Source organism: Macaca thibetana, chromosome 19 (assembly GCF_024542745.1).
Source record: "Macaca thibetana thibetana isolate TM-01 chromosome 19, ASM2454274v1, whole genome shotgun sequence".
Classification (NCBI taxonomy): domain Eukaryota; kingdom Metazoa; phylum Chordata; class Mammalia; order Primates; family Cercopithecidae; genus Macaca; species Macaca thibetana.
In genome coordinates, this window is record NC_065596.1 from 42,406,135 (window position 1) to 42,421,598 (window position 15,464).

Here is a 15,464-nt window from a genome sequence, read left to right on the forward strand (position 1 = left end):
CTCTGCCCGCCATGCTCTTCCCTCAGTCGTCTTCTGGGTCACTCTTGTCCTTCAGGGCTGGCTCCATTCCTGCTCTTTCCTGGAAGGCTCCTCTAAGCCCTGGGCTGGGTCCCTGCCCCCATCTCAATTCCAGAGTTGCTCTGCCCTCCTCTGTGCTCCCTTCCTGCAGTGCCTGCTGTGGGCGGGGCGCTACTCCAGGTGCCAGGATGCGGCCCTGAGCAAGGCAGAGCACACCCCTGCCGTCACGGGGCTGCCCACTCCAGTGGAAATTTCCCTGCTCCCCAGGCTTCCCTCCACGTTCCTTCCTCAGCCTCTCCTCCTCGCTGCTCTGTTTCTGCCTAAGGCAGGGCTGGTCACAAAGTAGACGTTCAGCCACTGCAAAGGAAGGGGACAGCAGCCACCGCAGAAAGGTGGTGACAGAGGACACAGGCACAGACTCCACAGGTTGATCTGAATTCCTCCAGCTTGCTGTACCTCATTCTTTCTGTCTTGGCTCAGATGCCCCCTCCTCCAGGAAGCCCTCCCTCCTCCTACCAGGCTGAGTCAGGCACCTCCACGGGCCCCGTCGCCCCCTCCCGGGTTTCTCTCACCCCCTCCGTCCCCCCTCACTGCCCTGTATCCCCATCACCATCCTGAGCTGTCACTAGATGAGAATATGTCTGTCTCTACCCCAGTACCGGGGGCCCCCCAAAGACAGGGCCTGGGGTTGTCTCCATCACTGCTGTGACCCCAGCTCAGGGCCCTCTGCCTCACATAACACACACATACCCTTCTTTGGCCATCTGACTCCCCCACACCCCTGAGCTGGGGAGAGTCCCGTCTGGCTCCAGTGTGGCCAGGGACCCTGGGCCTCTGTTTCTCCAGTGCCTGCTCCAGAGCCCTTCCCAGGCCCCATCCCAGATGGAGAGACATGGGCATTCCTGGGCTGGGCTTCACTAACCAAGTGCCCTCCACACCAAGGAGCCTGTCACACGGTGCTGCTGATGCCCTCCTCAGCAATGACAGCCACTCCCATGGCTCCCGCTAGCTGAGCAGTGAGATGCCAGCAGGCTGGAGGCACAGAACAAGGAGGCCAGGGGAAGAGCAAGGAGGCCCAGGGCGGAGCAAGGAGGTCAAGGGCAGAGCATGGTCAAGGGCGGAGCAAGGAGGCCAAGGGCAGAGCATGGAGGTCAAGGGCGGAGCAAAGAGGCCAAGGACGGAGCATGGAGGCCAAGGGCAAAGCATGGAGGTCAAGGGCAGAGCAAGGAGGCCAAGGGCGGAGTATGGAGGTCAAGAGTGGAGCAAAGAGGTCAGGGGCGGAGCATGGAGGTCAAGGGCAGACCAAGGAGGTCAAGGGTGGGGCATGGAGGTCAAGGGTGAGCAAGGAGGCCAAGAATGGAGCATGGAGGTCAAGGGCAGAGCAAGGAGGTTAAGGGCAGAGCATGGAGGTCAAGGGTGGAGCAAGGAGGCTAAGGGTGGGGCATTGAGGTCAAGGGTAGAGCATGGAGGTCAAGGGCAGAGCAAGGAGGCCAAGGGTGGAACGTGGAGGTCTGGGGCGGAGAACGGAGGCCAAGAGCAGAGCATGGAGGTCAAGGGCGGAACAAGGAGGCTGAGGGCAGAACAAGGAGGTCAAGGGCAGAGCATGGAGGCCAAGGGCCGATGATGGAGGCTGAGGGTGGAGCAAGGAGGCCAAGGACTCATTCATTCACCCATTCAGCCAGCACTTACTGCACACCACATATCACAGAGCTGGACTACCTGAGTTTATGTCCCACGTCTTCCACTCCAGATATAATCTCTCTGTGCCTCAGTTTCTTTGACTGTAAAATGAAAAAGTAGTGCCCACATCCCTAGGTTGAAAGAATCAAACAAGTGAATATATGGAAAGCACATAGCATACACCTCATACGTAGTCAGCACCAAGAAGTACCAGCTGGAAGCCATGCAAGCCCAGGCAAGGCAGCGCCTCGCTCGGGTCTCAGTTTTCCTCCTCCATGCGCGGAGATCGCGACACCCCTGCCCCCACCAGGCTCACGGTGAGACTGCGAGATGATCCCCTGGGCCCTGCACAGAGGAGGTGCCAGGAACACAGAGCAGACTGGGCCCATGGTCGGGCTCTGACGATTCCCAGCTAAGGGCCCTCAGGCCTGTCTCCTGGTCTCTCTGTACCTGCCTATCCTCCTCTGTCCTTGTCCCTTAGGGGCTTCAGGGAGTCACGGAGCCCCAGGCCAGAGCTTGAGCCTGGTGCCGGGGACTCTCGATAGCCGTAGCAGGTGCGAGAGCAGTGCTGGTGCCGTTGCTTCTCACCTCCAACCCCTGAGATGTCACAGGCCTCTCCTCTGCTCAGCGTATCATACCTGAACACCCCCCCACGGCAACCCCACCGCGTGTAAACACTGTCCATACACTGGCGATTCTGATTACAGGTGCAGCTGGGACTCTATTTGTTGCCAGCTCCTGTGGCCAGCCCCCCCCCCACCGTCTCCTTGGGGTGTCCAGGGCCAACTCCACTAAGCACCTCCAGAAACAGATTTCTGATCCCCCACCCGAGCCTTCCTGATCAGAGCTGCAATCCTGGCCCTTCTCTTTGTTTCACAGCCATATCCATCCCTCAGGAAATCCTATTGGCTGCCCCTGGTCCTACCATGGCCCCACCCTGGTCCTGCGCAGTGTCACTGTCTCTCTTGTGGGTCATGGTTACAGCTCCTACCTGCTCCCTGCCTCCCCCGAAATGCCCCCACATGCACACAGTCCATCCCCCACATGCACCCAGAGGGAGCCTTCCAGGGCTCCATTGCACTCAGGGTGAGAACACAGTTGCCATTGGGGCCCACAGGACCTGCATGGTGCGGCCGTGTTGCCTCTGTCCTCGCCTCCTGCTGCTTCCTCCCTTGCTCACCCTCACCCAGCCATAGGGGCCGCCTCCGTGTTCCTTAAACCTTCCAGGCGCACTCCTGCCTCAGGGATTTAGCACTGGCTGTTCCGTCTGCCTGGAATGTTCCTCCCCCAGTTGTCCCCCGGCGCACTCCCTCCTCCCCGTCAGTTTTGTCCAGATGAAGTCTCTGCCAGGCCTGGCCCAGCACCTTGTTTAAAGTCAGGCCTCCGTAGACTCCAGCGCCCCAGACCCCTTACCCTGCTGGAGGTCGTCCCGGACACGTAGCGTCTCTGCATAAGCAATGGAATGTCTTCATGTGTATGTGTCCCCCGCGTTGTCATGCTCAACCACTGCCATCTTCACCCTCCCCATCCAGCCACCATCTCAGCCTCGGAGCTCTCGCTGGCTGACGGGCGGGACCGCCCCCTGCGGCGCCTGGACCCTGGGATGATGCCCCTGCCTGACACGGCTGCTGGCCTCGAGTGGTCCAGCCTGGTGAACGCAGCCAAGGCATACGAAGGTAGGCGCCTTCCACCCAGTCCCGCCGGGCCCCCACGCCCTCCTCTGTTCTAGAGGGAGTTATGGAGGGCCTCGTGGCTTTGCAGGGATACCCACTCAGGTTCCAGAATCAGGGAGCGGGGTTCGAGTCCTGCCCCATCACTTGCTTACCACGCGGCCCTGGGCAAGTGTCTTCATCTCTTTGATGCGAGTTACCATGTTGACCGACAAGTAAAAGTCACCATGCTTGAGGCTGCCATGACAATTACACAAAACACCACATGGAAGATACGTGAGGCCAAGCATAGTGGTTCACACCTGTAATCCCAGCACTCTGAGAGTCCGAGGCAAGAGGATCACTTGACGCCAGGAGTTTGAGACCAGCCTGGGCCACATAGTAAGACCCAGTCTGTACAAAAGAGAAAAACATAAGTGGCACATGGCGGTGCACACCTGTAGTCCCAGCCACTCTGGAGGCTGAGGCAGGAGGATCGCTTGAGCCCAGGAGAGGGAGGCTGTGTGGTGAGCTGTGATCACACCAATGCACTCCAGCCTGGGCGACAGTGCAAGACCCCGTGTCTGGGGGGAAAAAAAAAAAAGTCTGTGTCCCTGAGGACATTTGGGTTTTCAGCCCCAGATTTGGGAGCCAGAAGAGGGAATAAAGACTTTCAGTGCCCTGAGGGTCCTGCCAAGACCTTGATTCTGGGTCGGGGGTTCCCCATACCAGGCCTGCAGAGATCCTCACTCCCTGGGTTCCCTGGAGCAGTGGACAGCGTTGCCACCCAGGGCCCTTTATGTGCTGGGAGTCCATGGGGACAGGGGGCCGGGTAGCTGGGGGCATCTCCTCTCTCGTGTGGGTCTCCAGGCATCCTGGGGCCAGGACGGCCGGTTCCGGGATAGTGGGAAGTGACGAAGGCCTCAGGTCTCTCCCTGGAGACCCAGATGCCATCAGCGGTTGTAGTGTTGTCTGCAGAAGGCAGAGCTGCCCAGACGCCAACCCTACCAACCATAGGCCACAGGAAAGGGCTTGGGCAGCCAAAGCCCCTACCCACTCCCAGCTGCTCCATGCACCTGGCATGCCTGGGGGCTGTGCAGCCCATGTGAGAAAGCGGAAGGAGCCTGGCTGGTGGCACTGATTTCTCTCCCAGGCTGTGCGTCACAGTCGCCTAGGGAGCTTTTTCCTTCCTTATAAAATTAATAGATGAACCACAGAAGGTTATGGGGGAGGGGTGGCGTAGCAGAAAGACCTGGGAGGAGGCGGTGCCTCCCCGGGAGCCGGAAAGGGGCTGGCAGGGAGTGCAGGTCAGAGTGGTTTCAGCCTGCCGGGAGGTGCGGGGTTTTAATGAAGATATGTATGTTTTCCCATGCAATTCACATGAGTGGAAAAGGCTAAAGGAATTCTCGTTAACTTTGGTAGGTGTGTTCATAGCATAGTAGTTTTCTTCCCCCAAAAATATATATATATATATGCCTTATCCACTAGAGCTACTTAGTGAAGTTTCTACAGATGAAATACAAAGATGTCTGGAATTTGATTTAAAATATTCCAGGTTGGGTGCAGTAGTTCACACCTGTAACCCCAACACTTTGGGAGGTCAAGGTGGGAGGATGGCTTAAGGCCAGGAATTCAACCAGCCTGGGCAACATAGCGAGACCCCGTCACTACAAAAAATTTTATTTTACTTATTTATTTTTTAGAGTCTCACTTGGTCACCCAGGCTGGAGTTCAGTGGCATGATCTTGGCTCACTGCAGCCTCCACCTCTCAGGTTCAAGCGATTCTCCTGCCTCAGCCTCCTGAGTAGCTGGGATTATAGGCGCTAATTTTAAAATTTGCCAGGCGTGGTATTACACACCTGTAGTTCAAGCTCCTTGGGAGGTTGAAGCAGGAGGATTGCTGGAGCCCAGGAGTTCTAGACTGGAGTGTGCTGTTCCGATCCGGTGTCTTCACTAAACTCAGTATCAATATGGTGACCTCCAGGGAGCCAGGGACCACCAGGTTTCCTAAGGACAGGTGTACTGGCCCAGGTCAGAAATGGAGCAGGTCAGAGCTCCCGTGCTGATCAGTAATGGACTCGGGCCTGTGAAGAGCCACTGCACTCCAGCATGGGCAACATCACAAGACCCTGTCTCTTAAAACACAAATGTCAAAGTGAATATACATTAAATCCAAGATAGAAAAATATAACTATAAAGGGTATTATTCAGAGAATCGGAGAACATTTGCAGATGACTGTATATTAGAGAATATCGTGGCCAGGCGTGGTGGCTCATGCCTGTAATCCAGCACTTTGGGAGGCCGAGGCGGGCAGATCACCTGAGGTCAGGAGTTCGAGACCAACCTGACCAACATGGAGAAACCCCATCTCTACTAAAAATATAAAATTAGCTGGGTGTGGTGGCACAGGCCTGTAATCCCAGCTACTTGGGAGACTGAGACAGGAGAATCTCTTGAACCCAGGAGGCGGAGGTTGCATTGAGCCAAGATCACGCCATTGCACTCCAGCCTGGGCAACAAGAGTGAAACTCTGTCTCAAAAAAAAAGTAAATGGGCAAAATGTTACCAATGGGTGGTGCCAGGGAAGGAGTGTTGGGGTTTTTACTGTGCTATTCTTGCGGCACAGAAATGGAAGTTGGGGAGCTGCTTGCCTCTGGGGCTCGCCCTCTGCCCTGCCCCTGGCGGTGCCGCCCTCGACACACGGCACACTGGGATGCCTTCGTGTGTTTAACACCCCCGAGGAGTCCATTGTCTGGCTGTTCGTAGCTCACTAAACCAGCCACTATTGGAGGACACTGGGGCGGTGGCCAGCTGTTGCCATTACAGGAAGAAAATCCAACAGTCACGTTTGAAAACGCAGACGGCTCAGGTACCCCCAGTGCCAGTCACATGTCCAAGGCGGAACCCAGGAATCTTCACTTTCACTGGCAACCCCAGCGATTTCTTTTCTCTCTTCAATATGCATGATGTGATCTGTCTCACTTCTCTTTTTGCTTTTGAAATCTTCCCGGCTTCCTCCGAAGGAAAGCGAATCGTATAACGAATCCCCGTGGACCTGGCGCCAGCCTGTCCACTTTGGACCCCTTTTTTCCTACCTTGTACTTGTGGACCAAAGCCAGTCATTTATGTTGAGAGCATGCCAGGTTCAGAATCCAGTCGGATGCTGCCTCGCACTCTCATCTAACTGCCTTCTCCAGCCCTTGTATTTTGTATGAACTAGTCATTGGATCAAAAGCCTCGATCGGAATCAGGATGGGATTTTGTGTTCTTGTTTTGTGTGTTCATTTGCTCGGTGTTTTGGCGAGAATCTATCCAAGTGCCGATGCAGGCTTTCCCAAGAGTGATGGGAAGTGTCGTGGAGGTTTGCAGGGAGAGGCATCGTCCAGCAATTGAGGGAGAAGCTGGGAGCCTTACTGACCCTCTCCTCCTCCTCCCTCCCTGGCAGTGCAAAGAGCCGTCTCACTCTTCTCTCTGAACGACCCGGCCCTGAGCCCAGACATCCCGCCTGCACACAGTCCTGTCCACAGCCACCTGAGCCTGGAGAGGGGACCCCCGACCCCCAGGACCACGCCTACCATGAGGTGAGCTTTCCCTGGGAACACCCAGGTTCATACCAGCGGCAGGTCTGTGCAGTGGAAGAGGCTCCTCCAGAGAGAGGCAGCCACTGCGGGTCACCCCCACCACTCTTCGGGCAGAAGCTGATAGAGTAGCTGCTCCCCTCTCCTAACAAGAGTTGGAAGTCATTACACTGCACCTGTCTATGCACTGGGGATCCACAGTGACTAAGACAGACTCTGCCCAGTCCCAACAGATCTCCCGGTCCAGCGGAGACGACACTGAAATCAATACACACACAGTTGTTTCGCTTCCAACTTGGAAAACTGCTAAGCAGGCCAGGCACAGTGGCTCACACCTGTAATCCCAGCACTTTGGGAGGCCAAGGTGGGTGGGTCACTTGAGGTCAGGAATTCAAGACTAACCTGGCCAACGTGGTGAAACCCCGTCTCTACTAAAAATACAAAAATTAGCCGGGTGTGGTGGCAGGCGCCTGTAATCCCAGCTACTCGAGAGGCTGAGGCAGGAGAATCACTTGAATCCGGGAGGCGGACGTTGCAGTGAGCCGAGATCACGCCACTGCACTCCAGCCTGGGCCTCAGAGCAAGACTCCATCTCAAAAAAAGAAAAAAAGAAGGAAAGCTGCTCAGCAGTGTCTCCCAATCCCCCAGCCCTGTGCCTCTCGCCAGCCCCATCGCTGCCAGGCTCCCGCCTATCTGCTCCTTCGTCTCCTCCTCTGCAGGTTCCTAAACCTCACAGACTTCTGCCGCATGCTCAGCCTTCCCAGCCTCCCTGCCGGGTGCCGTGCTGGGCTATCTGAGGACCCAGTGGCAATTGAGGCCAGGCCTGGCCCTCAGGAGGCTTCACGGGGGAAGGAAGAGGACGGGGACAGATCTCTCACATTTGTCATCTCACGCGTGGCTTCTCACATTCAGCGCAGCATATTTGACTGCACTCACTTGGCAGAAAACAAAATTAAAAAGAGGCAGAGAGAATGTAAATGGCACATTCTGCCTGTACATGGATTTAAATAGTGCATTTCACACTCGTCTGCACACCTCACGGTGCAGGGTTCTATATACAACCATCCGTGCACTGTACTTCATGGGCAGTGGGAGCAATTTTTGAGGGTAATTTTGACTTCTTGCTTTTCACACTCTGGCTTCAGAACTCAACCTCCACCACGAACGTAGGCCCCGCTGTAATTACAAGAAATCGGCAGTTCCAGATGGTGCTGCCAGGCTCAGGGGCAGGAGCAGCCTGGGCTGTGGGAAGCAGTGGGACCTGTGGCCCCTGGGCGGCACTCCTGGAGTCCATTTGCCCCCATCTCCCTCTGCAGCTGCTGATTCCCAGGACTCAGCAGCAAAGTTGTAGGAAAGGGTGGGCAAGGCAGGAGGGCCAGCCCCCGACCGCCACCACCTGTGCACCCGCAGCGTCCAACAGAGCCTCCTTCAGCCCCAACTCCAAGCAGGAAGGGGCTGTGCGTTCTCTGCAGCGGCCAGGCAGGCCCAGGGCTGGGAGGATCTGCAGGGGGCAGCTACTGGCCGTGGCTCCCTGACTCAAATCCTAGCAGCAGCACGTGGGTGGGCGATACTGCCTGCATATCCTCCGCTGGCCAGCGGGTAACTGTGCAGCACATCCGAAGTCCACAGTGGGCAGAGGAGCTCTGTGAGATGAGCCGGGCAGCCTGGGGCTTGGTGCAGGTTGTCTGTCAGTGATGGGCACATGGTCAGCATCACTGACAGGACCGTTGTTGGTCCTGCCCACGAGGGCGGGCCCTTTTGACCATCTGTCCGTTCTCGTGCTTCCTGTGCCTGGAGTGGTGCCTGGACCCGCCAGGTGCTCAGCAGGCATCTGTGGAGCAGGCTCTTTGTGTCCTGGAGGTGCGAAGAAGGGGTGCTCCCTGAAGTCACATGCACGGCCCAGCCTCAGGGAAAACACACACTTCAGGGCGGGCGCCCACCCTTCCCCTGGCCTGGTGCTCCCAACACTCCATCCACATCCACCGAGGTGCCCCTGCTGGGTGGAGTATGCCGGTGGACGGCTGGCTTCCTGCTTCCCCTGGGAGCTTCTCCTCGGGCTTCGCCAGAATGTCAGGGTTAAGGGGGCCCGTACCCCCAGGCTCCTCAGCTATGGGCCAGAAGCCCTCCTCAGGGGCTGTGGGGCCTCAGGCTGACCTGGTCCCTGTCTTTCCAGTGAGGAGCCGCCCCTGGATCTGACAGGCAAGGTGTACCAGCTGGAGGTGATGCTGAAACAGCTGCACACTGACCTGCAGAAGGTAACGCTGGGGGCCACGCCCTCTCCATCCCACTTCCCAGACACTGGGCAGGGTGGTCAGCAGGGATCAGGCACCTGCCTCGGCCATGCAGCACCCACCCCACCCCCACACCTCCTGTGCTTGAGTGCAGTCATGGGTGAAGAGTAAACAGTGATAACACCCAAGGCTAGCAAGCACTCAGAGAAACTCATCCATTCTTGGGGGAAGAATAATCGGCCCAGGCTTTTCGGGGGGCAGTTGGACAACATTTATCAAAAATGTAATTGTGTCCAGGCGCGGTGGCTCATGCCTGTAATCCCAGCACTTTGGGAGGCCAAGGGGGGGTGGGTTGCCTGAGATCAGGAGTTCGAGACCAGCCTGGCCAACATGGTGAAACCCCATCTCTATTAAAAAGTATAATAATTAGCCAGGTGTGGTGGCGGGCGCCTGTAATCCTAGCTACTTAGGAGGCTGAGGCAGGGGAATCACTTGAACCCCGGAAGGCGGAGATTGCAGTGAGCTGAGATCATGCCACTGGACTCCAGCCTGGGCAACAGAGCGAGACTCCGTCTCACAAAAAAGAAAAAAAAAATGTTGACCCAGTAATTCCACTTGTGGGAATTTATCCATGACAGCGTGAGTACAAAGAGATTGTGAACAAGGACGTTCATTGCCACACTATTGGCAATAAAAAATTGGAGCCAGCGTGGCTGTCCCTCAGCAGGAGAGCGGCGGTGTAAATTACAGGCGCCCATGCAGCGGGACAGCGTGCAGCCAATTAAAGTAACAACAAATCTATATATTTACTAACACGCAAAAGAAATCCAGTAACTTACGTAAAAACCAAAGCGAGCTGCAGCACTGTTGCCTAGAACATCATCATACTTACTTATTTATTGTTTAACCACCACGGTTGAGAGGGCCATCTAGAAGGTGACAGTCAATTTGTTCTTTGGACTTGTCTCCATGGGGCGGGAGGATGAGGAGGAGACTGGCCAGGTGCAGTGGCTCACACCTCTAATCCCAGCACTTTGGGAGGCTGAGGTGGGTAGATCACCTGAGGTCAGGAGTTTGAGACCAGCCTGACCAACATGGTGAAACCCCATCTCTACTAAAAATACAAAATTAACCAGGCTTGATGGCGCACTCCTGTAATCCCAGCTACTTGGGAGGCTGAGGCAGGAGAATTGCTAGAACCTGGGAGGCAGAGGTTGCAGTGAGCCAAGGGCGACAAGAGCGAAACCCAGTCTCAAAAAAAAAAAAAGAAAAATGAGGAGGAGACTTTTATCTATTGTTTCTATACTTCTGGGTAAAAGTCAGAAAAGTGGCCGGGCGCGGTGGCTCACGCCTGTAATCCCAGCACTTTGGGAGGCCGAGGCGGGCGGATTACAAGGTCAGGAGATCGAGACCACGGTGAAACCCCGTCTCTACTAAAAATACAAAAAATTAGCCGGGCGCGGTTGTGGGCGCCTGTAGTCCCAGCTACTCGGGAGGCTGAGGCAGGAGAATGGCGTGAACCCGGGAGGCGGAGCTTGCAGTGAGCCGAGATCGCGCCACTGCACTCCAGCCTGGGCGACAGAGCGAGACTCCGTCTCAAAAAAAAAAAAAGTCAGAAAAGTGGCAGAGCATGTAACGCGTTAAGTCCTCGAGCTGTGGAATCAAAGGGGCCCAGGTTCTGACCTCTGCCCCACCACATAATGCTGTGCGACCTAAGACAAGTCCCTGCCTCCGGGGCTACGTCCTCCTGGAAGAATGGGGTCTGCTCAGGCCACCCTGCCTCCATGTCTCAGCTCCCCACTTGCTGTGTGAGGCTGGGGTCGTCTTCCAGGAAACTGGGGATAGCGACAGTCCCCAAGTCCTCAGGTAGTGTGATGGTGGGATGCGGTGGCCACAGCAGTGCTGTTTGTCAGGCGATGACTCCACCTCGGGCTGCATTCCAGGAGCTGTACATAGACGAGCTCCAGGCAACCCTCAGCCCCCCGGTAGGGTTGCGGGAACCGAGTGACTTGCCCAGGGTCCCTCGGTTGTGGAGAGGCAGAGTGGGATGTGCACCCCGGCCTGACCCGGCTCTAGTGGTCGGCTCCAAAGCACAGCCAGGCCAGGGTTCGCAGTCCCCAGGGAGCCATCGGCTGTTCCAGGAGCAGCCAAGGCCACCCGCCTGACGCCAGCTTCCCACCCCACGCAGGAGAAGCAGGACAAGGTGGTGCTCCAGTCAGAGGTGGCCAGCCTGCGGCAGAACAACCAGCGGCTGCAGGAGGAGTCGCAGGCCGCCAGCGAGCAGCTGCGCAAGTTCGCAGAGATCTTCTGCAGGGAGAAGAAGGAGCTCTGAGGCTGGAGGGCCACCACGCCGCCTTCGCTCCTTCCCTGCAGGCCGTGGCGCTGCTCGCCTCTCTCCCTCCGCTCGGCTCCCAGCCGCCCGTGTGACCAAGACGACTCAGCCAGGGTCCTCCCCACGGACACAGAAACCACGATGGCCTCACCGGGGCTGTGAGTCTGGGTCAGCGCACGGCCCTCACGCCCGAGGGTAACGTGGTCTTAGGCCTCCCTCCGAGCTGCCCGGCTGTGGTCCCGGTGAGCTGGGCCGTGCTTACACCGCTTCCGGGCCTGTCCCGCTGTCCCCATCTAGCCTCTTCCTGGGACCAGCCCTCTGAAGCTGATGGGGACACAGAGAGGACCCAGTCCCCAGACCCCGCGGCCCCAGGAGGTCACAGAGCAGGTTTCTGCGCCACGCACGACGACGTTGCGGCGTGTGGGGCCGAGGCCCCTGCATGAAAAGTACAGCGTGAAAGCAGCCCTTTCTTCCCCACATCCGGAGAGGTGAGGCCCGCGTGGACACAGACCGGGGCGCCTCGGTCCCTGGCGCGTGAGCTCCAAAAAGCACGAACATGATCCCCCCCAACCCCCTCCTCCCAAACAGCTGCCAGGAGCACTTTCTTAGAGTTTAAATTATTTTCTTGGGGGCCTGAGGATAGAGAGAGGCAAGGCCAGCCTCCAGAGCCGATTTATTTGAGAGAGAAACTCTTATTTGTACCTCCGGGACGGTTTATATGATCTTTTTCTATCAGCTCCTCTTCCACCAGAGGCCACTGCACCTGGGCTGGGGGTCCACAGGCCCCTCCACCTTCCAGCTAACCAGGTCAGGCCGGGGCGGTGGAGCCACCACACAGCCGACTCTCTCCTCCCGGCACGACCTGGCCCTGACCAGCAGCCTCGGCTTCTTCTGGGCTCCAGGAGGGGCTCCCGAAGCCCTCAGTACAGGGCTGGAGGAGAACAGCCTTCACCTCCTCCTCTGGTTTTTTTTTCCTTTGCAAGTCTCCCAGCCCATCTCTCCGAGCAGCGACCACCAGACCCCCTCACCGTGCTCCCTGGGGAACACTGCCCCGCGAACCCCACTGGACGCTGGTTCTCTAAAGGCAATAAGGGGCGGCCACGCCGGTGTGGAACCATGCTGTTCACCCAGGAAACCGTTTCTTTTTTTCCTTCTTTAAAAACAAACAGAAAAAGATATATATATATATATATTTATTTTTTCATGTAGAGTTGGCGCCAGAACAAGCCTATATGGCCACAGTCTGTGGATTCACCCCCCAACCTCAAGCTGAGGACCAAGGCGTGTCCCCCGTGGGCTGGGGGTCAGTGGGAGGACCAGAGGGAGGAAGTCAGGGCAGGCGGGCAGGCCAGTGCCCTTTTTGGGAGGCACCAGGCGGGGAGGAGTTGGCAGAGCAGGTCTGGCCGTGAGCCAGCACCAGGCAACCCGGCCCTTGTCCAGGGACCCCTGCCACCTTCTGTCTGGGGTCAGGAACCTCAGGGAAGGGGGCTCCGGGGACTGCATAGGACGCAGGCACTCAGGGAGGTGCCGGTGTGGGTGGGTGGGGGTGAGAGAAGAGGGTTCTCATGGCGTCTCCTGTGATCAGCCTCTGGCCCCCTGGAGGAGGAACCCTCAGCGCTGCCCCTGCCCCCACCCTCACCCCCACACCGAGAGTGAGGTGGGCATGCCCCAGGCAGCGTCCTCAGCCCTGGCCAGCTACTGTGATGCCATCTTCTCCCCCATCCCCTTCTCTGGGGGGCCCTCCCGTCCCCCACCCCCACCCCTTAGACCCTAATCGGGCCCCTTTTGTTTTCTTCAGTTGTCTCCTCCCATCTTCAGATCATTCGAATCATTTTGGGGATTTAATCATGTACATGGACAAGTGTAAATTATGATTTTTGGTTTTGTTTTGTGTTATTTTTTAAGGATTTCTGCAAAAACAGATCTATTTAATTTGAGGTTGGTGTTCTATCCGATGGCTGAAGATAGCAGCAGGTTTTGTTTTTTTTTTTTTCATATGTTGATTTTTTCATTTGGATTTTTTATTATTATTCTTTATTGTCTTTTTTTCTCCCCCCATCCCTGTCTTGAGATTTTCTGGCATGTTTCTGGAGGTTTCAAAGGAAATAAATGTTTCATAGAAATAGCTTGTGTGTTCACTTCTGGAGCAGCTGCCTGGAGTTGCTGACGGGAGGGTGTGGTCCCGCATCGGCCCCTCCTCCTGCTCCTGTCCCCAAGTCCCCCACACCATGACCACCACACACGAGTCCTAAGAACCAGGGGCACCTGCCTTGCTAACTTCTTTTCCTGGGAATCCAAAGGACAGAAATCCAACACTCAGAATGTGAAATGTCCTTAAGTTCAAAAGAGTGAAATTCTGCCTCAGAGGTACTGGAGGCCTGAAGGCCAGACCTGGCTCAGCTGGTTGTGTTGGGTCTTAGAAATATTGGCCAACTTTTAATCTGGACATTCAGCCAGGGGCTGTGGCTCATGCCTGTAATCCCCGCACTTTTTGAGAGGCTGAAGCAGGAGGATTGCTTGAGCCCAGGAATTCAAAACCAGCCTGGACGACATAGCAAGATCCTGCCTCCAAAAAAAATTTTTTTTTTTAAATTTTTTGAGACAGAGACTCTTTCTGTCACCCATGCTGGAGTGCAGTGGTGCAATCTCAGTTCACTGCAACCTCCGCATCCTAGGTTCAAGTGATTCTCTTGCCTTAGCCTCCCGAGTAGCCGGGATCACAGGCACCCGGCTAATTTTTGTATGTTTGTAGAGACGAGATCTCACCATGTTGGCCAGGCTGGTCTCGAACTCCTGACCTCAAGTGATCTGCCCACCTCACCCTCCCAAAGTGCTGGATTACAGGTGTGAGCTGCTGTGCCTGTGCCTGGCTTAACTTTTTTTTTTTTTAATGGAGATTGCACATGAAGAAGGCCAGGTTTCCAGCTTGGTTGATCTTTCCTTTGCTGCAAGACTCACAAGGGGCCCCTGCCTCCTTTGGTCCCCGCCACATGGCTGCATTTGGGACACTGTCCCTCTTCGGTCTGTAGAGGTGGGAGGAGACCCCCACTGCCAGTTGCCAAGTGAATGCTTTGGGGGTAGGAAGCAGCCCCTCATCGCGGCAGATCTGCATCTGGCCTGATGAACATTTGCATTTTGGGAATCCGGATCAAACTGATTTCGGAATCAGGAAATTCCTCCTGAAAATCCCGAAGTGCAGCGCCTTGAGGGAAGCCTAGACTCCTGATGGGGCTGGCCAGGTGGGGTCTCTCTGCCCCCCTTACCCATGTACCTGTCATGGAGTTTCCCATCCCTGAGCTAAAACCCAGTGCTTCTCTGACTCAGACCCTGCCCCCTCCAAAAAAATGTCTTTTTCCAAAAGGCGTGGGGCTGGCATCCGGAGGAGCAGGACCAGCCATTCCCACGTCTCCTAAAAATTCTGGAGTTCTCCAGACACTCTCCCAGTCTCCGCCCTCCTCCTCGACGCCCCGTCCTCAACCCGCACTGCCCTCCCCCCGCCACCAGGCGAAGGGGGCGGGAAGCCTGGGAACAGGCTGTTCTCACATCCTCTCCTGGCGCCGGAGCCACGCCAGCTGCTTCCAGCACCCCACAACTCGCACGCACGCCAGCCCCTGGTCGCGCCCGAACTGTGCTTTGAGGCCTGGCCCTTCCCTTCGTGTCCCAGTTTCCAGCTTCCTCTGCCCGTCTCGGACCTCCCTGTCTCTCCTCCCCAATCTTTCTGGGTCCCTCATACCTCCGACTCTCTATGCAGATTGTTCTGCTGTTCCCCTAAATTCTGTCTTCTCCTTCTCTCCCCTGCTACCCGCGTCTCTCCCCCTCTCTGCCTGTTGTCCTGGGACTTTGCCTGTCCCTGATCCCAAGTCTCTCTCTCCACCCGCAATGTGGCTCCTTCTCTGTCTCCCCTCCTGGAGGACCTTTCCCTAAATCTGCTGCTGCTCTTCCCCAGTCACCATCCTCCTCCTCCTCCCGCCTCT

At 56.6% G+C, this 15,464-nt stretch overlaps 2 protein-coding genes across 5 annotated transcripts in view; both read left to right on the plus strand.

The window, feature by feature from the left end:
- The window catches only part of SIPA1L3 (signal induced proliferation associated 1 like 3), a 308,993-nt gene extending 295,380 nt beyond the window's left edge, over positions 1-13,613 (plus strand). For 3 of the 4 annotated variants that reach the window (XM_050768873.1, XM_050768876.1, XM_050768872.1), the window contains exons 19-21: positions 3,231-3,374; positions 6,795-6,930; positions 9,101-10,753. In XM_050768873.1, coding sequence (XP_050624830.1) covers positions 3,231-3,374; positions 6,795-6,930; positions 9,101-9,329 — 509 coding nt within the window. In that variant the 3' untranslated portion in view covers positions 9,330-10,753. Of the gene's footprint in view, positions 1-3,230; positions 3,375-6,794; positions 6,931-9,100; positions 10,754-11,346 lie in introns of those variants that run through there. The other variant, XM_050768874.1, reaches the window with a different exon arrangement.
- SPINT2 (serine peptidase inhibitor, Kunitz type 2) overlaps positions 1-15,464 on the plus strand; it is a 230,800-nt gene that overhangs the window by 125,919 nt on the left and 89,417 nt on the right. The gene's annotated exons all lie outside the window — the stretch shown is intronic.